Here is a 22,760-nt window from a genome sequence, read left to right as displayed (position 1 = left end):
CCAAGGTACAATACTAAAAAAGTAAAGCCTAGTAGCCAACTAAAATCTCAGTTATGTGAGTCAACAGTGCAGCATCAGGCCCTAGTAGTAAATTAATTCAACAAATATTTACTGCTGTACGTAGGCCCTATGTGTGAGGAAACAGAGATGGTCAAGGCACATCCCTGCTGTGGGAGCACACAGTCTAGTTGTTTATAACATAGTAGAGAAGAACAGGGGCTCTGGAATGAGAATGCATGAGTTTAAAACCTAGCTCTGCCTCTTACTAGTTCATAGTTTCCTTATCTGCGAATGAGGATAGTGATAGCACCTACTTCAGCATAAGGTGGTTGTGCAGATTAAAATGCACATATAACTACTTAGTGCAGTGCAGTAAGTGCAGAATAAGTATACAATAGGCATCTGCTGCTGTTATTAATATTGTTGTTTTTCTTATGGTTGTTATTTTTACTGAAAGTCTAAGAGACATACTAGCCCCATCCTACTCTTACAGGTCATTTGCCTGGAGAGAACGTAGCCTGGGCCCATACTGTAGTAAGAAGCCCTAACAACCAGGGCCTAACCACACTGGCCCATAAGTTTGGTGGCCATGTATTATGAACCACAAATTGAAAGACATGGATGTGTATTTAGAACTAGGCTGAGGATGTGAAATTGAGTTGGTGATGGTGTCACCAAGGAAAGAGTCCTCAAAGTGAATGAGCACTAACCAGTTGAAGCAAGAGACAGCAGGAAGAATGACATCTTTGATGGCCTTCAGTGTACTTCAGGGAGTTCATTGTTTTCACTGGGTCCTTAATTCTTCAGCCCCCAGGGTCACTAAATCAGATAGGAATTAGAAATTCTGTAATTGAGAGATTCCCTGGAAGGAATTAACTTTTGGAGCAAATGATCAAATTCAATTAATGTATAAATAGAAGGGAAAGGGGATCAACCCTTTAAAAAAATATATCTGCTATATTGCTGTGCATATATCCAATCCAATTACTTCCAATTGCTACATCGCGTTTCATAGTGGATGGCTACCACATTTACCTTATCCATTCCCCTAGTGGTGGACACTGGATTGCCTGTACCTCTCCACTGCCACAGAATGCTGTGATGAATAATTTCCTGTGTTGCCCTTTATGGACCTGCATGAGAATGTCTCTGGAAATTATTCACTCAGGAGCAGAAGTGCTGGGTCATAGGGTAAAGTGCTTTAGTTTGATAAGGTTCTATATACAAGATTGGTTTCCAGAATGTCTATACCAGTCAGTCTGTACCCTGACAGTGCATGAAGAGTCCCCAAATCCCCATGTCCTCACCAATGCTTGCCATTTTTCAGCTTTGTAACTTTTGTCAATTAAGTTAAATTTAAAATGATACCTAGTTGTTATTTTAGTTTGCATTTCTATAGTAACAAATGAGCTTGAGGATCTCTTCATGTACTTAATAGTAATCGTTTTTCAGTTTCCTCCTCTGGGAATTGGCTCTTCATATCTTTGCCTCATTTTTTTGTTGGGCCTTCTGATCCTAGCATTTCTATTAAAACCTGAGTTGAAGCCAGCTATGGTGGCTCATGCCTGTAATCCTAGCACTTTGGGAGGCCAAGGCAGGAGGATCACTTGAGGCCAGCAGTTCGAGACCAGCCTGAGCAATATAGCTAGACCCCATCTCTACAAAAAGTAGAAAAATAGCCAGGCATCATGGTGGTACACCTGTAGTCCCAGCTAGTCAGGAGGCTGAGGCAAGAGGAGCACTTGAGCCCAGGAGTTTGAGGCTGCAGTGAGCTATGATCACACCACTGCACTCTAGCCTGGGTGATAGAGTTCAACCCTGTCTAAAAAGAAAAAGAGAAAGAAAAACCTGAGTTGAGGCAAAGTGTTCCTACAGCCTGTTACCTACCTGAGTACAGGGAAGTAAGGAGCAATATATCAGACTTCTTGTGCTATAGATATTCTCTGCTTCTCCAAATCAGTAAGGGAAATAGGTATCCAGAGGTTATCTCTAGTCTTCAAGGTTGATACCGGCATTGGTAGGCATATCTTTCCACAGACCACCAGAGGCCAAATCTGGAGCTGGCTGAGAGAACTGCTGATATTCTTAAGCCTTATCCAGTGAGTACCTGTGGAGTAATTCCTTTGAGTGGAGATATTTTCTGTTATAGAAAAACATAATTGAGTAGAATGGTATACTCTGCCTACTTTAGTCCAGCCTAAGACCATGAAGACCTGGCCTTAGATCTCAGCTTATTTGGTACTAGCTATTCAAATTTAAGGCAGTAATACCTAAACTCAGCCTACAACATGGCCGCCAGTATACTAGCGCCAGAAGAAAGGAGAGATTGTAGTTGTCCTTTGGTGGATCGCCTCTAATAGCAATACCTGCCTTCTTTTGTGCCATCAGATTCTGTTTTTATTGTTCACTTTGTACTTCACATGTCAGCCAGGTGGGCTGACTCACCATCTCCCATACAAGTCACCTTCTCCAAATATAGTTTTGAATTTCTGCTTCAGAAAACAAAAGAGGCAGAAATCACTTCATTTTCAACATCTCATTACTGCTGCTCCTGGATGCTGTTTCTTTTGCCTTGCCTTAACTTCTGGTACTGGTGTACCTTGGTTTCTGGCTACTTACTTGGTTTATAATCTGCTGTTCACTGCATCCTCTCTCTTTGACCTCTGACCTGGCTTTTGATTTTCTGACTGTCTGGCATCTGGCCCTTGATTCTGTTTTGACTGTGGACTTGGCACTCCCTAGTCGTGGCCTACTGCTAAGCCTGTTTTCATCATCCATACCTTAGCTTTCCCTAACCTGGCTAGCCTCCTACCCTGCTTCTGCCCTATTGAAGGCCATATTTCCACTGAGGTTTTTTTGTTGATGAAAGCTTGTGGTGAACCATACTCATATAGCCCTCTAGTCTGATTTGGCTGGTTTCTCCAAGAAAGGCCTGACCCCTTTGGAGCTCTTGGTTAGATGCTTTATGAGAACCTGAAGGCTGTGGGACAAAAGCCAGCTAGTGAGGCAACGTATTTGGTGCTAGCATTGGCCACTGAGCAGCCACAGTTTCTTTAGTCCTATCTATGCCCCACAGTGATGCTGTGGCCATTTTGAGTTTTATTAAAAGTGAAGGGAATCATCTCTGAGATTGCAGGATGAGTCACTATCTTGGATGCTTACCCTCCTTTGCCTCCAAGTTTGTGAAGTGAATTGCCCATTTCCTTTGATTGAGTTAGCAGCCCTAGGGCCAGTCCTAGTCACTCTTCTCTTCACATCCTGCCAGACCACTATCTGCCCTCCAGGACTAAGGGCAGCATACAGGGTTGCTTGGACACGTCCTGAAGCCTGCAAATTGGACAGATGGAATCAATACTCCTGAACTTGGAGAGGCCCAGGTAGCGCAGTTAGTGACACTAGCTGCCTAGAGGGACAGCCTGCCATGGGAGGGGGTGTGATTGAATGGTGATTGGACACAGCATCTAAGGATTAACCAAATTATGTCCCTTTGAGTTTAAATTGACAAACCCTTCTCACATGTCATCTAGTGCAGAATATAGAAGAGCTGCCTTCTTAACACAGGGCTATGCCAGCATGAGTCGTGGGGGTGGTCAGGTATAGATCTAGTGCCACCCACAGCCCAGATTCATGTTTTTATTGCTAAAATTATATAGACAAAGGGAAGAGAGCTTATATTTGTGGAGCTTTTTTTTATGTGCCAGGCACTATGGAGTTTTGTATACTTATCTCATAACCTGCAAGGGAGCCATTATTTTCTCCATTTTTCTGGTAAGGAAATGGAGACTCAGAGGTGTAGTAACTGGTCCAACATCACATAATCAGTAAGTAATAGAGCTTTGATTTGAACCCAGGTCTCTCTTTGCTTGTTATAAAATGCCATGCTGTCTTCCCAATTTAAATGTCTTAGTTTATACTTCTCTTGACTTCCCTACAGCCCAACCACAGGATCTACTATGAATTAAATATATGGGTTTTAGACAAGGATTTTTAGCTGCTTAGAGACTCTTCTCATTTCTCTTTGAGCTCCTAATCCATATTCTGGATAAATTACATTTGAAAGGTAATTTTTAAAATCCTTTTAGGTAAGGTGAGTAGACAGAAGACTCAACTATTAATATATTAGATCAAATGTAGAAGTACCTTAGCTACATGGGAAATAGATTCTGGGTTTTGACTTACTTGTAAGGACTGTGTGTGTATGGAACTTAGTGAAATTCATTCATTCATTTCAGCAAATAATTGAGCCAGGTACTGTTACTGTTGAAGGTAATGAAATTTAAACGAGGTAATGTGTAGAAAACTGTCAACACGACTGGTTACAAATACTAAAAGATTAACGAGGAAGTGAAAATAAACTATAGTTTGGCATTTTAATAGTTATGATAATTAAAGTAATTTATTTGAAATGCTTACCATTTATGCCTTAAAAACATTAACAGTTTTGAAGGTCAGTAAGGAAAAGATAGCCATAGGAAGAGAAAATGGGAAGGACATGAATGTGTATCTAAGTATGTGTATCTTTTATAGTGAGTAGGAAAGCCTGTATGATCATGTCACTTCCTCTTTAAATCCTTCAGTAGCTACCTCATCTCCCACTGTTCTTCCTCTTGCACTTTGGACTCCCTCTCTCTCCTTTCTTCAGGTAAAGCAGTCTGCTCTATTGCCTCCAGGATTTATCAGGTACTCCTACTTTACCATCCCAGATTTGGCTACTTAGCCTTCCAGTCTTAAATACCATTTCCTTTGGGAGGCCTTTCTTTTTAATTATTTATTTCATTAGTTTTTTAATTGACTGACAAAAATTGTATATATTTATCATGTACGACATGGTATTTTGAAATATGTATACATTGTAGAGTGGCCAAATTGAGGTAATTAATATATATATTACCTCACATACTTTTGTGGTGAGAACACTTAAAATCTACTCTCTCAGCAATTTTGAAGAATACAACACATTGTTATTAACTATAGTCACCATATACAGTAGAGCTTTTTAACTTAAAGGAGCTCTAAATTCCTCCTGTGTAACTGAAATTTCATATCCTTTGACCAACATCTCCCTTTCTCCACCAGCTCATGGTAACTATCATTCTACTCTCTAACTCTATGAGTTCAGTTTTTTTAGATTTCACATGTGAGTGAGATCATGCAGTATTTGTTTTTCTGTGCCTGGCTTATTTCACTTAACATAATATCTTCTAGGTTCATCTATGTTATTGTACATGACAGAATTTCCTTCTTTATAAAGGTTAAATAGTATTCGATTGTGTGTATATATAACACTTTATTCATCTGTTGATAGACATTTAGGCTGATTCCATTTCTTGACTATTGTGAATAATGCTGCAATGAACATGGGAATCCAGATATCTCTTTGACATTACTGATTTCATTTCCTATGTATATATACACCTAGTAGTGGGATTACTGGATCATATGGTCATTCTATTTTTAATTTTCTGAGGAACTTCCATACTATTTTCCATAATGATGCTACTAATTTAGATTCTCATCATGTGCAAGGATTCCCTTTTCTCCACATCTTCTCCAACACTTATCTTTTGACTTTTTAACAGCTATTCAAACAGCCATGAGGTGATATCTATTTGTGGTTTTAAATTTCCCTGATAGTGACACTGAGCATTTTTTCATATACCTTGACCATTTGTATATCCTTTTCTGAGAAACATTTATTTAGGTCTTTGGTCATTTTTTGATTGGGTTATTTCTTTTCTTGCTATTGAGCTGCTTGAGTTTCTTATATATTTTGGATATTAACCCCTTATCAGATGTATGGATTTTAAATATTTTCTCTGATTTCTTAGGTCTTTGCTTCATTCTGTTGATGATTTCTTTTACTGTGCAGAAACTTTTTAATTTGATGTAATCCCATTTGTCTAGTTTTGCTCTTGTTGCCTGTGCTTTTGGGGTCATATCCAAAAAAAACCATTGCCCAGACCAGTGTCATGGAGCTTTTTTCCTGTGTTTTCTTGAAGTAGGTTTGTACTTTGAGGTCTTATGGCTTAATTAAGTCTTTAGTCCATTTTGAGCTGTTTTTGTATATAGTGTGAGTTGAGGGTCTAATTTATTCTGCATGTAGATACTCAGTTTTCATAGCATCATTTATTGATGAGACTCTCTTTGCCCATTGTGTGTTCTAGACACCTTTGTCAAAAATTGATTGACCATAAATGTGTAGATTTATTTTTGTGTGCTCTATTCTGCTCCATTGGTCTCTGTGTCTGTTTTTATGCAGTACCATGTTGTTTTTTTTTTTTTTTTGGAGACAGAGTCTCGCTTTGTTGTCCAGGCTAGAGTGAGTGCCATGGCGTCAGCCTAGCTCACAGCAACCTCAAACTCCTGGGCTCCAGTGATCCTTCTGCCTCAGCCTCCCGGGTAGCTGGGACTACAGGCATGCGCCACCATGCCCGGCTAATTTTTTTATATATATATCAGTTGGCCAATTAATTTCTTTCTATTTATAGTAGAGACGGGGTCTCGCTCTTGCTCAGGCTGGTTTTGAACTCCTGACCTTGAGCAATCCGCCCGCCTCGGCCTCCCAAGAGCTAGGATTACAGGCGTGAGCCACAGCGCCCGGCCTTCCATGTTGTTTTAATTACTGCAGCTTCATAGTATATTTTGAAGTCAGGTAATGCAATACCTCCAGTTTTGTTCTTTTTACTCAAGATTGCTTTGACTATTCAAGGTTTTTGTGGTTCCATGTAAATTTAAGGATTGTCTATTTCTATAAAAAACTGTTATTGGAATTGATTCTTTAGATCACTTTGTATAATATGGACATTTTAACAGTATGAATTTTTCCAATCAATGAGCACCAGATATCTTTCCATTTATTTGTGTCGTCTTCAGTTTCTTTCTTCAGCGTTTTATAGTTTTCAGTGTATAGGTCTTTCATCACCTTGGTTAAATTTCTTTCTAAGTATTTCATTTTTTCTTTTGTAGCTATTGTAAATGGGATTATTTTCTTGATTTCTCTTTTGGATTGTTGGTTGTTAGTGTATAGAAATGCTACTCATTTTTGTATGTTGATTTCGCTTCCAACAACTTTATTGAATTCACTTACTAGTTCTAACAGATTTTTTGGGGGAGGGGTGTAATCTTTAGATTGAGCTCATTTTGTCTGCAAACGGAACAATTTAACTTCTTCTTTTCCAATTTGAATGCCTTTTATTTCTTTCTCTTGCCTAATTGCTCTGGCTAGGACTTCCAGTACTGTGTTGAATAGAAGTGACAAGAGTGTGCATCATTGTCTTGTTCCTGAAAAGCTTTCAACCTTTGAGTATGATGTTAGCTGTGAATTTGTCATATATGGCCTTTGTTGTATTGAGATACATTCCTTCAATACCCAGTTTGTTGAGAGTTTTTATCATGAGAGGATGTTGAATTTGTCAAATGCTTTTTCTGCATCTATTGAGATGATTATATGATTTTTGTCCTTCATTCTGTTAATGTGGTGTATCACATTTCTAAATTTGTGTACATTGAGCCATCTTGCATCTCAGAGATAAATCCCACTTGATAATAGCAAATGATCTTTTTAATGTGCTGTTGAATCAGTTCACTAGTATTTTGTTGGAGATTTTTGCATCTCTGTTCATCAGGAATATTGGCCTATAATTTTGTTTTCTTATAGTATCCTTGTCTGGCTTTGGCGTGAGGATAATGCTAGCCTTGTAAAATGAATTTGAAAGTATTCCTTCTCATTCAGTTTTTTGGAAAAGTCTAAGAAGGATTGGTATTAGTTCTTTAAGTATTTAGTAGAATTCAGCAGTGAAGCCATCAATTTGTGGGCTTTTCTTTGATGGGAGACTTTTTATTACTGGTTTAATCTCCTTATTCATTACTGATCTATTCAGACTTTATTTCTCCATGATTCAGTCTTGGTAGGTTTTATGTGTCTAGGAATTTATCAGTTTCTTGTAGGTTATCTAATTTGTTGGTGTATAATTATTCATAGTAGCCTCTTATGATCTTTTGTATTATATTTCTCTGTAGTTTTAGTTGTAATGTCTCCTCTTTTATTTCTTCTGATTTTATTTATTTGAGCCTTTTTTTGTTTTAGTTTAGCTTCTTCCTTCTACTAACTTTGGGCTTAGTTTGTTCATCTCTTTCTAGTTCCTTGAGGTGTAATGTTAGGTTGTTTGAGATCTTTCTTTGTTTTTGATGAAGGCATTTATTATTATAAATTTCCTTTGTAGAACTGCTTTTGCTACATCCCGTAAGTTTTGGTATATTGCGTGTCCATTTTCATTTCTCTCGAGATATCTTTAACTTGATATCCCATTTAACTTTTTCTTTTTCATTGACCCATTGGTTGTAGAAGAGCATGTTGTTTCATTTCCATGTACATGTGAATTTTCCGAAATTCCTCTTGTTGATTTCTAGTTTTACCATTGTGGTCAGAAAAAATACTTGATATGATTTTAGTCTTTAAATTTGTTGAGACTTGTTTTATGCCATAACATATGATCTATCTTGGAAAATGTCCCATGCGTACTTGAGAAGAATGTGTATTCTGCTGCTGTTTAATGGAATGTTCTGTATATGTCTATTATGTCCATTTAGTCTAAAGTGTAGTTTAAGTCAGATGTTTCTTTACTAATTGGATAAGGATTGAATCTGGATGATATGACTGTTGTTGCAAGTGGGGTGTGGAAGTCCCCTACCATTATTTTATTACAGTCTGTCTCTCCATTCAGATCTTTTAATAACTGCTTTATATATTTAGGTGCTGTGATGTTAGGTGCATATGTGTTTATAATTGTTATATTCTCTTGATGAATTGATTCCTTTATTTTTTTTAATTAAAAAAATATATTTATTATAATTTGCCTCCATTTCCTGGTGACTACAGTGGTAGGCTGGAGTCTGTATCTGCAGGGGTCAGCCTGAAGCCTGAGTGTACAGTGGCTGACCTTGTGCTGGCATGCCTTTAGCCTGAATTTGCAGGGGCCATCTAGGTGCTAGGATTGGCCTGGAGCCTGAGTCCGTAGCAACTGGTCTGGTGCTAGAGCAGACCTGGAGCCTCAGTTTGTGGAGGCTAGGCCTAGATCTGCAGGGGCTGGCCTGTAACCTGGATATGCAAGAGTGGTCCTGAACCCTCAGTCCATGGGGGCCTGGTACTGGCATCTATTGGAGTGAGCCTAGACCCTGGGTCTGTTGGAGCAGCCTGGACCTTGGGTCCACTGAAGTCTGTGGTCATGGGGCCAGCCCAGTACTGGGTTGACTGAGATGGGCCTGGACCCTGGCTCTGTTGGAGTGTGAGGCTACAGGAACTGACCTGGGATTGGGCAGGTCTGGAGCATATGTCTACAGGTATTAGTCTGGTGCCTGAGGCCAGGAGTACTGACCTGGTGCTGGGCAGGGCAGAAGCTGTGGGCTTTGTGAATGTCCTTGGCTCCAGGCTGGTCTGGAACCTGGGGTGGGCGGCTCCTAAAAGCTGGGTCCACTTGTGCAAGCCTTATAACTAATGTTGTGGTGGCTGGCCTGGCTCTGGGGTGGGTCTGGATATTGAATCTGCAAGACAGGTCTAGAGCCTGAGTCTATGGGGGCTGGCTTGGTGCTAGGGTAGGCCTGCGATCACTGGGGCCAATCTGGAATCTGGGTATGCTAAGGTCAGCCTGGCCATAGGATGGACCCAGAGACCAAGTATGCCAGGCAGACCTGGACCCTGGGGCGGTGGAATCCAGCCTGGCACCAGGGCAGGCCTAGAGGCTCTGTCTAAGGGGGCTGCCCAGTACTGAGTTTTACTGGGTCAGGCCTGGTTTCGGGGTCAGAGGCAAAGTACAGTGCTCACTTCTGTTTCCTTCCTCTATACAGAGGGTATCTCTCTGCATACTGTACTGCCTGGAGTCAGGGAAGGGGTGACATGGGAAATGTAAAACTTCCTGCCTATCTTCTTTAGTATGTCTTTCATTTGTTTCTGTGCTATGCCTAGGTGCTATAATCTCTCACCTGGTTTACTTAGCTCTTGTAAAGGTATTTTTGCATGTGGCTAGTTGTTCAAATTGATGTTTCTGAGGGGGAAAGCAAGTACTGGAAAGTCATATGCCATCATCTTGCTGATGTCCTACTGGAGAGCCTTTCCTTTTTTTATTTTTTAGTTTAATTTTATTTATTATTTATTTATTTTTGAGACAGAGTCTGGCTCTGTTGCCCAGGCTATAGTGCCGTGGTGTCAGCCGAGCTCACAGCAACCTCAAACTCCTGGGCTAAAGCAGTCCTCCTGCCTCAGCCTCCTGAATAGCCAGGACTACAGGCATGCACCACCATACACGGCTAATTTTTTCTATATATTTTTAGTTGTCCAGATAGTTTGTTTCTATTTTTAGTAGAGACAGGGTCTCAATCTTGCTCAGGCTGGTCTCAAACTCCTGACCTTGAGCGATCCTCCTGCCTCAGCCTCCCTGAGTGCTAGGATTACAGGCGTGAGCCACCACGCCCAACCTATTTTTTAACTTTAAATGAATTTATTCATGTTGTCATGTTGTTTTACTTGGTTTTTTGTTTATTTGTTTGTTTTTTCAAAATACTAAGGGGTGAAAGGCCTTTCTTGATCCCCTCCCCTGTTCTCTTACTATACATGGTATTTCTACCATCATAACTTTACATATTTTGCTGTAACTTTATGCTTAATTGTCCTTCCCAGAAGACTGGTCACAGTTCCATGAGGACACAGACCTCAGCACCTAGAACAGTGACTAGAACATGATAGGCATTTGATAAGTAATTGTTGGATAAACAGTTTTTATTTATAGTTGTGGAAACTGGGCCTTAGAAGCATGTTAAGCAACTTGTCTGAAGCCTCTCAGCTGATAAGTTTCAGAGCTTGCTCCCCTACCCTTGTCTTTTACACTCCCAGAGTTCATGTTCTTTCCACTATCTCACTCAAATGAGCAGAGAAAGATCCGATCTCCAAACATGCATTTGGATCTGGGTTTCTACCTCCTGGGCCTTTCCTGCTTTTGACACTTCTGTCTTTCTGATTTCTTCCAGTGTGGTGCAGGTCTTGCTTGCTGCTGGGGCTGACCCAAACCTTGGGGACGATTTCAGTAGTGTTTACAAGACTGCCAAGGAACAGGGAATCCATTCTTTGGAAGGTAAGCATAGGCTACCCTGCTGCTCTGGGAGCTCTCCTTCTGTGACTTCCATGTAACTGTGCTCTGTGCCAGCTCTAGCAGCAACTCTGTGTGAGAGCCTGCCAGTTTCTTATCTCTGGGGATTCATGGGTAACCCAAAGCACTTGGAACACCTGCCCTTCACAGTAGCTCTGGCTTTATAATTTATGTCACTTCAGAAGTTTTGGGGAAAGAAATAGAGGCCAGATTTCATGACCTAATTGGAAGTGGGTGGGACATTTCAACTGGTATTCTCCTGAAAGTACCTTGGCCTGTGGAGCCTCAAATGAGTGGACGGGGAGCAGGTTTCAATAAAATCATTAAGGCAACTGCATGGAATGTGGATTTGTTCCTGCAGACTTACCCTGCCCCATCCCTGCCTCAGAACTAGAAAACAGTTTCACTGGTTTCTTGAGCCTCAGAAGTCCCTAAATACTACTGTGAATACTGCATTTCCCCCTCCTATATGTGAAATGCAATCTTGTCTCTGCGACTGGCCCCTCAACTTACAGTATGATCCAGGACCAATAGTGGGCCTTCTCTGTGCCTTGATGTCAATGCCTGTAAAATGGAATCATCATCCATGCCTCCTCTGGGAATTTGTGTGGGTGGTCGTTTGAACTTTAGAAGAAAGAAGTGGTGTACATCTGTATGAGGGCTTGATCATGTGTCTGTTGGAGGGCAAGTTAGTCTGTGTTGCCTCTGGTGAATAGTTCTTTCAAAGAGGAGTTGGGAAAAAGGCAGGCTGCAGACTAGAAATTTTACATTTGAGCTTTTGTTTCTCCAGACTGTCCCCACTCGCCTGCCCGTTGTCTTGGATCACTCACAGAGATTGAGATTCCCATGGGATTTCCAGCAACAGGGCAGCTGAGCAGTGGCTGCTTTAGGGTTAGCAGTGATGCTAGGAGGACAGACGGCTTAGGGGAGATTCGGCCAGGGGGATCAGTGAGGCTGCCAGAGTGACATGGTACGTTGTAGCCCAGAGCAGAGGTGTTGCTGCTGCCCCAGGGAGAAGGTTTCTCAGATTAGTGGCGTTAGGGCATTATGGGTGAAGTGTGAAATTGCCCTCCTCCTACTCCTCCACCTCTCTAAACCTGGTCCTTCTGTCAAGGTGCCATTTTGGAGACTAGCTCTCCACAAAGGCCTCCCTGCCTTGGCAATAATTGCAGCCTGCCCTCAGCTGCTTTTTTGAATGTTCTCTAACTCTTGGCCTCTTTTATGGTTATTTGAACTTTCATTGGCCCATATGTCTTTCTGTCCTTCTCAGCTGACAATTCCATGTATAGGCCATGACCTGTGCCTCCTTAGATTGCCCACTCACCCAGAGGAATTGTGTTCACTTTATGTTTCAAACAGAGGAGAATTTCATGAGTACCAAATTTGCCCTGTATTTGTGGCCTGATATGTGGGAGGAGATGCTTTTGAGTGCCTTCTCATCTGCTCTCAGTATCCTAGCAGTGCTCAGTAAACATTTTGATTTCACGGACTCTCAGAGCTAGGAGGCCATCTAGCTTAACTTCTGCTGTCACAGTGGTCTCCACCACATGTATCATCACATGCATTCAAATTTTATAGCTTTGTATTCTAATGGTTCCCTCCAGGTTTATACTCATATTCAACATTCTAGATCAGTGGTCAACAAACCTTCTGGAAAGAGCCAAATAAACATTTTAAGCTTTGTGGGCTGGTTGGTCTTGGTTGTGACTACTTAGCTTGGCCATTGTAGTACAGAAGCAGCCATAGACAATGCACAAGCAAATGGGCATGCATGTATTTCAGTAACACTTTATTTATTAAAATACACAGCAGGCTGGATTTGGCTCATAGGCTATAGTTTGCCAACCTTGTTCTACATAATTTCTTTTCTCTTTTTCTTTATTTTTTTCTTTCCTTTTTTGGTGGTTAATCTCTGAATTATTTTTAACTCTTATGCCAGCAGCTAGCTACTACATTCTAGGTAGGTAGGTAGGTAGGTAGGTAGGTAGACAGACAACAAAAAATATTGAAAGAGGCTGTCATGTCCCTCATGAAATAAAGATAACAATATTAACTATTTCTTTGTATTTTGTATGATCTATAAATTTAGTAAATAGTCTTTCTGTGGATTCACTTATTTATTCAAAAGTGCTTATTGATCACAATTCTATGTACCAGGCAGTGTTTTAGGCACTGGTGAGTTAGATAAGATTCCCTGCCATCATGTGCTTTCTTTGATTAAAATGTTTATAAGGACTTTATAAATATAGAGTCCTAGAGCACATGATCAGGACAATTTTGATGCATTATTCACTATTCACAACTATAATTCCACAAAATTTCATTCTTTTTTATCCTCCATTTCTCTAGTTCATCCACAAAATTTTAAGAGATTTTCTTAGATTTCTTCTGAAATAAAAATGTGTTTAGCATTTGTCTTATTTTCTTGCTCAATAACCCTTTCCAAAAAGGAAATTAGGTTATTCTGGCACATTGATGTCTTGGACTTAAGGAACCTAAGTACCCAGTACCCAGAAATTACCTAAGTGTTTAAGAACTGTCACAAAAAATAACATTCTAGAGTTTTGTCAGGAATCATTAATAAACTCACTCTCTGTAGCTGCAAGATCTACCTATCTCCACTTTTTTTTTTTTTTTTAATTCTAGACTACTTTTGTCTGCCATAGTTTTCTGGCAGCTCATCTTATTTCCAGATGTATTGGTTTGGATGTGCTTCATTCTCTGATGTTATGTGCTCTGTTTTCTGACTCCGGGACTTGCATAGTGACAGTAGTTTAGAATAGTCTTAGGGCTTTTCTCTCTCCTTACCAATCTAAGCCTTTAGCTTCTTCTTAACCATGTTTTTCTTTCCTTTTTCCATTTAAGGATACCTCATTTTTTTATTCATTCAACCAGTATTTATTGACTGCCAATTGTACACAAGTCACCATACCCAGCTCTGCCTCATTCTCATTGATGAACAGACAGAAACAAAAGAATCCTGTGGTTCTCTTTTGTTTGGATTGGATTGCCTTTTTCATGGGAAGTGACCTGACTTGTGGGAATATGTAAGGAAAGTAGAGTAGAATAAAAGGTTAATCCCCTTGCCCTGAGTGTGTCTAGGCAAATTCACAGGAAAGTCACAAGCTCAGGAAAGTTGGACCGTCCTTCACTATTGTAGTCTAGAGTCAGTGCCAAAGTCCATCAAGTTCACTAAATTTCCAATATATATTTCTATGGGCCTTGGCCTGCACTTAGTACTGAAGGCAGGTGGTGAGTTTTAGTTTGTGACCTTGGCAAGATCTCCCTAACCTCCACTAATACCTCCCTTTGTTTACCTTACCAGTATTGTTGTGAAGATTAAGAGATAAAGGATGTGATGTGTAAATTGTAAAGTGCTCTACAGTTATAATTGCTTATTAGTTTCACTTATTTATGATTCAGCTTGTATTCAGCTTGTCAGGCACTCTGCCAGATACTGGGATTATATAAATGAATATACATGGTCTAGCCCCTCAACAGTGCTCCCAGTCAATTACAAAGACAGGCCTATGAAGAAGGAATCACAGTACAGGGTAATAAATGCAGAGGTAATGTACAAAGCATGTTGGCAGCACTGATAAAGGTAGTGATGAGCTCTGCTTGAGAGGAGAACAGGCCGATATCTGGGAAGTGTCACAGGGTAAGTGAGTTTGAATTGGGTCTTAAAGATGAGTTGGAGGTTGCCAGGCAGGCTAAGAGGGATGGACTTTCCAGGCAGAGGGAACAGTACATGCAGAGACACCTGTTGGGGGTTGAGGGTTAATGACAGTTGGAATCATCTGCCACAGTGTTGAGGAAAACAAGAAGACATAAGGCCGGAGAGGAAGACGGTTATGTGTGGAAAGGACCTTATTCTGTGGCGTTCTATGGAGGTCGTTACTGTATTCTGAAGACCATTAAAGGATTTTAAGCAGGGGAATGTTAAATTCACATTTGCATTTTAAATGTACATTCTGACAGGGTGGAAGAGTAATCAAAGGGGTCCATTGGTTCTTGAACTTTTGCAGACAATGGACTCCTTTGGGAATCTGATGAGAAGCTACGCTCCTTTCCCCCAGAATGCACTTTATGTTTCCAGGGATTCTTAAAGGTGATCTTTAGGAATGGAGAAAATAGATATAAGGAAAATATTAGGGGGAGGTTGAGTACTCAGTGGATTGTGAGAATTGACACAAAAGGAGGCATCTATGGTGACACCTTAGTTTCTGATTTGGGTCAACGGTTGGTTGCATGGGTCTGGAGCTCAAAGAAGTAGTCTGACAGGAGATAGGGATTTAGTAGTCACCAGCATTTGCTTGGAAATCAAAACAATGAATGTGACTGAAATTGTCTAAAGGGAGGATTTATAGTGAGGAGGTAGAAGGACAAGTCCCTTACTCAGGGAGACCATCATTTAAGGTGTGAGGAGGGAAAAGGATCCAGGCAAGGAAACTAAAAGTTATCAGAGATACTTTCTGTCTGTTCTGTCTGCTCAGAACTGACACAGCCTAGGGAGGAAAGAAACTTTTTTGCCCTCCTTGCTGAGACTTTGTCATCAGTTACCCCATTCCTAGTAAAACACTTTTCCTGTTTTACATATGAGCATCGTTCCTCAGCAAGAAGCCTGCTCACCTGGGTACATTACAGTGTCTTCCACTCTTTCAAGGTTCGTATTTCTGGGTAGATGGTAGTCTTGCTGGTGTAGATGACTCTAGGATGGTTGGTATGGAAATCGTGTTAGACCGATTATTCTTTTCATTCTCTCCAGCCCTCAGAGTGGTATCTTCAGAAGCACTGTGGTGTCCTGGAGAAAGGTTGGTCTTCAGTGCCAGCCATCTGAATGGTTCATCTAAACTCTGTCACTTACTAGATGTGTGATCTTGAGCAAGTGACTTAAAGTCCCTGAATTTCAATTTTCTCATTGGTAACATAGGGATAACAATATCCATCTTATAGAGTTATTAGGATTAGAGATAATCATATGTATGTAAAGCACAGGGACATTTAATGAAGAATTCTTCTATGGAGGTGGGTTTTGGCTCAGTGTAAAGTAGGAAGTCTGCCTAGGAGGTATTGAGCAACTCAACATTCAAGGAGAACTAACAGGCTGAATGTCTGCCTATCAGGGATTCTGTAAAGGGGATTCCTGCCTGGGCCACTGGATTATCTGGCCTCTCAGGTCCCTGTCAGCCATGTGACTTCTAAGGTTCTAGAAGCTCTAGGCTCACCATCAAAGCAAGTAATGTTCTTAGAAGAAGTAGGGTTTGAGTTGGGCTTTGGAAGGTGAAGAGGAGGGGAAGAAAGGAAAGATAATTCTAAGCAGGGGACACAGCCTGAGCAGAGGCACACAGATGGGCAAATGTGGAGGGGAGCATGGGGGCATAGCTGTTCCTCTGCCAACTCACTCCCTGATCTTGACCACATTCCATTCAGTGCCTTGAGCCCCACCCATGCCCACTCCAGGAGACTTCCACTTGTGGCTGGCTGATGGGTGGTGGGCCCTAATCCTCAAGTGGAGGAGGCAATAAATTAGTAGTAACAGTAAACAAGTCACCCAGCCGCTGGCTGCTTGTAACTGTTATAAACACTGAGTGTCTGGGGCTGTCAGAAATGCAAGCGAGCACTCTGAGTGCCTTTCATATATACAATTAAAACAATAAAACATGGCAGAAACATGTCCAGAGCAGGCCATAAATCAGCTTCTCTTCTCAGCTCCAAGTGACAGCTGAATAAAGATGAGTCGTGCTGAAGCTGGATTGGCATAGGGCCCTTCTGTGGGTAGACCGCCTGGCTTACCAAGCTTGACCTGCCAGGGCCAACCCCATCAGCCCGAATGCCCCTTCCCACAGCTCCAGGGGCTGCAGGTCCAGGCCTCTTCCAGCTGACATCCCCATCTCTGTGTCTTCAGATGGGGGACAGGACGGTGCAACCTGGCTCATCACAAACCAGTGGACAAGTGCCCTGGAGTTCAGGAGATGGCTAGGACTTCCCGCTGGCGGTAATGGAACTGCTGTCTATGATATTTCTCCCCTTCCCCAGGACATGCTAACTATCTCATATGCTCAGTACAGGTTAACCATCCAGCACCCACTGTGTGCCCATCCCTACCCAGGCATAGCAGAAAGACTGTATGTCCTCAGAGAGCATAAATTCAGATGAGAACAGTAAGGCTCCCAAAGAAATAAGAATCTCCTAGAGAGCTAGTTAAAACACAGATTCCTGGGCCCCACCCTCAGAGATTCTGATTGAGTAGGTGTGGGATAGGACCAGAGATACTGCATTTCTAACAGGTCCCACCAGGCTCCCTGCTCTTTGAGTAGCATGATCTAGACCAGGCGTCCTCAAACTACGGCCGCAGGCCACATGCAGCCCACCAAGGACATTTATCCAGCCCACCGGGTGTTTTTGCCACCGCTGCCTGTCCTCAGCAGCCGGCTTGTCCTGGGCCCACAGTGCGCATGTGTGGAATGTGTGCCACACTCTTCAACGGCCCTTCAACCATCTAGGGACAGTGAACTGGCCCCTGTTTAAAAAGTTTGAGGATCCCTGATCTAGACCATAGATGTTAGCTGAGGTCTTGTACTTGAACTGCATACAAAACTCAATCTAGGCCTTCACTTCCCTAGAAGAGACTTTTTTTTGCCAGGCTGTGTGCTTAAGCCATGGTATTAAGCAGAACGCTTAATAGCTGGGACACCTGGAGCAATTTTCTGCACCTTACTTGTAAAATAAAGGTTATTGGGAAGGTTAGAGGTAGTATATTTATCCCTAACCCAAAACTTAAAACATAGAAGGAATTCCATTATCGTAAACTTCTGTTTCTACATCATCATCCTCATCATACTCTTATGGAACTTCACTCAGAGTCTTTGACATAGCCTTCCAAATGCTTTTCTGTGGTAGCAAACTATTATCCTCAAAGAGCCAGATACTACTTAGAGTTCAAGGAATGGCTTAGCCATTACCTAACTGTGTGGCCTTGGGCAATTCTTTTCTCTCTCTGAGCTTGATTTTCTCATCTGTAGAGAATAGTATTTCATATATGATATTCTTCTTATGAGGCTCAAATTGAAGTACTTATGAAAGCTCTTGAGAAAATACAGAGCATCATGCAAATGTAAGGTGCTAGTAAGAACAGTAATTAGTAATAATAAAGATTGAAGACATTACCAAGACACTATTTGTCAAGGGTCCAGTTGGAGGTACAGATAAAAAAGGACTGTCAGAGCTCAGAGAAGAGAATCTTTGGCTGAAGCAGTCGAGGAAATAAAATGGTATTTGAGCCTCAAAATATAGTGATGTTTTAGATAGCTGTATGGAGGGCTGGTAGGTCAGTGCAGTTGGGTGTGAGTAGAGAGAGGCTGTGCTATGTCCAAAACATTCAGAGGTGGAAAACAGCAAATTATAGAGTATGTTAGGGTGAAGCATCCATGCAGCAGAAGATTCATTTTAGAAATTGATGAGCAGTAAAGACGCAGCATTAGTAGACAAGGGCCAGATCCAGACACTTGAACTTTATCCTTTAGACAAAGAGGAGCCTTGAAGGTCTAGAGGAGAGACACTGCAGGAACTGATTCATTGCAGCATAGAGAAGCAGGGAGAGGTGTTGATCTGATGACAATGATGATGATAGCTGCAGCAGTAGCGGGTGACATTTACTGATACTATATATTCACAGTAACCCTATGACATAGGCACTAAAGGAAACTGAGGCAGAGTGATGAAGCCAGATGCCAGCGGAATTGTCTCCTGCTCTTGTATAGAACCCAGGGACTATATCAGCTTGTGTGTGTCCCACACCTAGTCAGCTTAGAACCTCTGGCTTGCCCAAAGGCATAGGAATCTGCCAGGCCAAAAGCTGTTTGGGCAAGTTATTATTTTTAATAACGTCCCTGCTTCTTTTTCATCCTTCTCCAGGCTCACTCAGAGCCTTGTCACACTCTGGGGCAGTGGTTGTACATGTCTTTTCTCAGCAGTGCTGGCCACCATAGAGTCACCAGGGTGGACAAGTGCACTGTCACTTCATCAAGCATTTTGGCCAACTGCAAGATTAAATGTATCAACCAGTTAGGTTAATTGTTTCCACCCTTTTAGCCCTCCAAATACATTATGTGTGTGTGTGTGTATGTGTATATATCTCCTAGGAGAGGGAGATAGACTAGTTGACATGTTTTATTAAAAAGAATAAATTTGATGCATTTATAAAAATAAGAAAAAATGAGATGGGGTGGCAAAGAACTAGTCTTGTGATTTTTAACTGATTTACATATTTTGCGTATAAGTATTTTTTCATCAAAAGTTCCAAATCAGGGATGGGTCCCACACACTACACAAAATATATTAGAGACATTTATATGGATAGCAGGAAGGGAGACAGAGGGCTGAAATTTTCCAGGCACCCAGTGATTGATGGGGGCTGAGGCTCCCCCTGACGCTTTATTGAGTTTCCGATGATTATCTCTCGCTGAGACATTTTTTACAGATGACGGTCGAGCTGTCACAATGGACCATGGGGGAAAAAAAACCAACAATAATAACACTTTAATCTTTTTACTGCACTGCTCCCTAGTATCTCAGATTCATCTTCCCTGACGCACGCAGTTCATTATTCTGCCCCTCCCTGGATGGGAAATAAAGGAAAATAAATATATATGTAGACACACTTACCCACATACATATACACACACACAGAGTATATAAAAGAGACCACCTCAGAAGCAGAGAGGGGCAGAATTTATTGTTCTTTTTGCAAGTGTTGAGCTTTATTAGTAGAAATGCTGGGTTGGCTTGGAATTGGCTATTAATTACAGCATTTTGTATTTGTTTTTTATTGCGAGTTTTTAACATCTTGAAGAAAAGGCAAAGAAGAGGCAAGCAGGTGTAGAAATGGGGAGCGCAGAGGGACCAAGTTTGACCAAACAAGTATCATAGCTGGCCAAGAGGCAAAGAAGGCAGGCTCCTTCCTCTTGCTGCCAGCCCTGCCCCAGAGGATCCCTAGAGCTGAGAGAATACTGCTTTGGTTAGGACAGGGGGCAGGGAGGAGTAGGATGCAGGGGAGCTCATAATTATATGACAAATCAAAGGTAATCTAGATAGTTGTGAGCAGGTCACTACTCTATTAGGAGAGGTGGGAAGTAGAGGAAGTTCACACAGAGTTATGATGATTCTACAGATAACAGAGTAACAGATTCATAAGAGTTGCCCTACCTTTTGAATTTGGTGATATGAAGGTTCTGTGGTAAAAGGAGCGGTCCTGGGCCAGAGAGGTTGGTGCCACACTGATTATCTCAAGTCACAGGCAGAGTCAACAATCTGTCTTCAAGTTCTTTGCCAGCCTTCCTGGTCTCCCCTTTCCCTTCAAGGAGGGGAGAGAAGGTGGACTATGGAAAGGCTGCCCTTGATGTGCCTCCAGTAGAGTAAGTGCTGACCCAGTCTTCTTTTTAATTCTGAGCCGCCATGCTACATACACTAGGATGGGGTGGTAATGAGCTAAGCAGGGTCCTGTTCCTAAGGAGAAAGCTTCCAATCCACAGGCAGAAAGCATGATGTCTGTGAGAACTGTTTTCAAGCAGGGGCTTGTCCTCTGGCCATAGGCCAGCCTAGGTGACCATGAGTGCCTTCTCTGTATAAAGGATAAAGAGGTCTAGAAGACACAGTGTCTGTCCTTCAGTAACCTATTTCCTGTTTGGGGAGACAAGCTTAACATAAAAATTCTAGAAGAAAATGTTGGAAAAACTTTTTTTTTTTTTTTTTTTTTTGAGACACAGTCTCGCTTTGTTGCCCAGGCTAGAGTGAGTGCCATGGCGTCAGCCTCACTCACAGCAACCTCAATCTCCTGGGCTCAAGCAATCCTACTGCCTTAGCCTCCCGAGTAGCTGGGACTACAGGCATGCACCACCATGCCTGGCTAATTTTTTCTATATATATTAGTTGGCCAATTAATTTCTTTCTATTTATAGTAGAGACGGGGTCTCGCTCTTGCTCAGGCTGGTTTCTAACTCCTGACCTAGAGCGATCCACCCGCCTCGGCCTCCCAGAGTGCTAGGATTACAGGCGTGAGCCATCGCGCCCGGCCAAAAAACTCTTATAGACATCAGCCTATGCAAAGAATTTATGAAGAAGACCCTAAAGCAATCACAGCAACAACAAAAATAAATAAATGGGACCTGATCAAATTAAAAAGTTACTGCACAGCCAATGAAACTATCATCAGAGCAAATAGACAACCTACAGAATGGGAGAAAATATTCACATGCTTCACATCCATTCACTTTATATCAGGACTCTGCTGTGTTCAAGAGTATACACATGAAACAGGCCGGGTGCGGTGGCTCACACCTGTAATCCTAGCACTCTGGGAGGCTGAGGCTGGCGGAATGCTCAAAATCAGGAGTTCAAAACCAGCCTGAGCAAGAGCAAAATTCCGTTTCTACTATAAATAGAAAGAAATTAATTGGCCAACTAATATATATAGAAAAAATTAGCCGGGCATGGTGGCACATGCTTGAAGTCCCAGCTACTCGGGAGGCTGAGGCAGCAGGATTGCTTGAGCCCAGGAGTTTGAGGTTGCTGTGAGCTAGGCTGATGCCACAGCACTCACTCTAGCCTGGGAAACAAAGTGAGACTCTGTCTCAAAAAAAAAAAAAAAAAGAGTATACACATGAAACAATCTGAGAACACACAGGAGGAAAGGGAGATCAGTGAAAAACAGGCTTGCTTGAGTTGTAATATGTGGATAAAAGGTAGAGAAATAAAAGAGGGCATAATGAAGCCGTGTAATCACATGGAGAAAACGAATATGTGCCTTCGAGTTGAACCATCCAGCTTGGTCATTGACTACCATTGTGACTTTAAATCAGTTACAAAACTTCTCAAAGGCTCAGTTTCTTCATTTATTAAATAGGAATAATAATATAACAGCCTACTATAGTTCTTGTGAGGAAAATAATTGTGAAGTTGCTGGTACAGAACCTGGGCACATAGTAAATGTTCAATAAATTGAAGCCATTATTTTCTTTCTACTTTAAGAGTTCTATATTTAGTTATCTGAGTATTGGAGGAAGACTTTTAGTCTTGGGATGTTAGCATTTAGGACTCACCTGTGAGTCCTCCACTTAGTATGAAATGGACCCCTTGCAATAAGCCTGACATATTCTGCAGCGTTAGTGTTAGAGGTGATTCTGGCCAAAGTTGGGATGGCATCAGGAAGAGGAAATGGCACAATAATAAATTTACTGTCATTTATTGAGTCCTTACTGTATGCCAGGCAACATGCTCCACTCCTTACATGTATTTTTGAACATAACAAGCTTGATTGAGATTTAATTCACATACTATACAATTTACCATTTAGAGTATATCATTCAGTAGTTTATAGTATATTCACAAGAGTTGTGCAATCATCACTGATCAATTTTAGAACATTTTTATCACCCCATAAAGACACCTCCTATTGGCTGGGTGCAGTGGCTCATGCCTGTAATCCTACCATTCTGGGAGGCTGAGGTGGGCAGATCTTTTGAGCTCAGGAGTTCAAGACCAGCCTGAGCAAGAGCGAGACCCCATCTCTACTAAAAATAGAAAGAAATTAGCTGTACAACTAAAAATATGTAGAAAAAAATT

The 22,760-nt window shown here is 41.5% G+C and overlaps 1 protein-coding gene across 3 annotated transcripts in view; it reads left to right on the top strand.

Annotated features, from left to right (window-relative positions):
- The window catches only part of CLPB (ClpB family mitochondrial disaggregase), a 141,803-nt gene that overhangs the window by 40,841 nt on the left and 78,202 nt on the right, over positions 1 to 22,760 (top strand). The window contains exons 4-5 of one of the 3 annotated variants that reach the window (XM_012745068.2): positions 11,020 to 11,123; positions 17,047 to 17,136. The exons of 1 other annotated variant lie outside the window; for it this stretch is intronic. In XM_012745068.2, the coding sequence (XP_012600522.1) occupies positions 11,020 to 11,123; positions 17,047 to 17,136 (194 nt within the window). The remainder of the gene's footprint in view (positions 1 to 11,019; positions 11,124 to 17,046; positions 17,137 to 22,760) is intronic. One more of the 3 variants, XM_012745070.2, reaches the window with a different exon arrangement.

The sequence above is a fragment of the Microcebus murinus genome, chromosome 4, assembly GCF_040939455.1.
Source record: "Microcebus murinus isolate Inina chromosome 4, M.murinus_Inina_mat1.0, whole genome shotgun sequence".
Lineage (NCBI taxonomy): Eukaryota > Metazoa > Chordata > Mammalia > Primates > Cheirogaleidae > Microcebus > Microcebus murinus.
The sequence above is the reverse complement of the archived record's forward strand: the minus strand, read 5'-3'. Positions and strand labels throughout refer to the sequence as shown.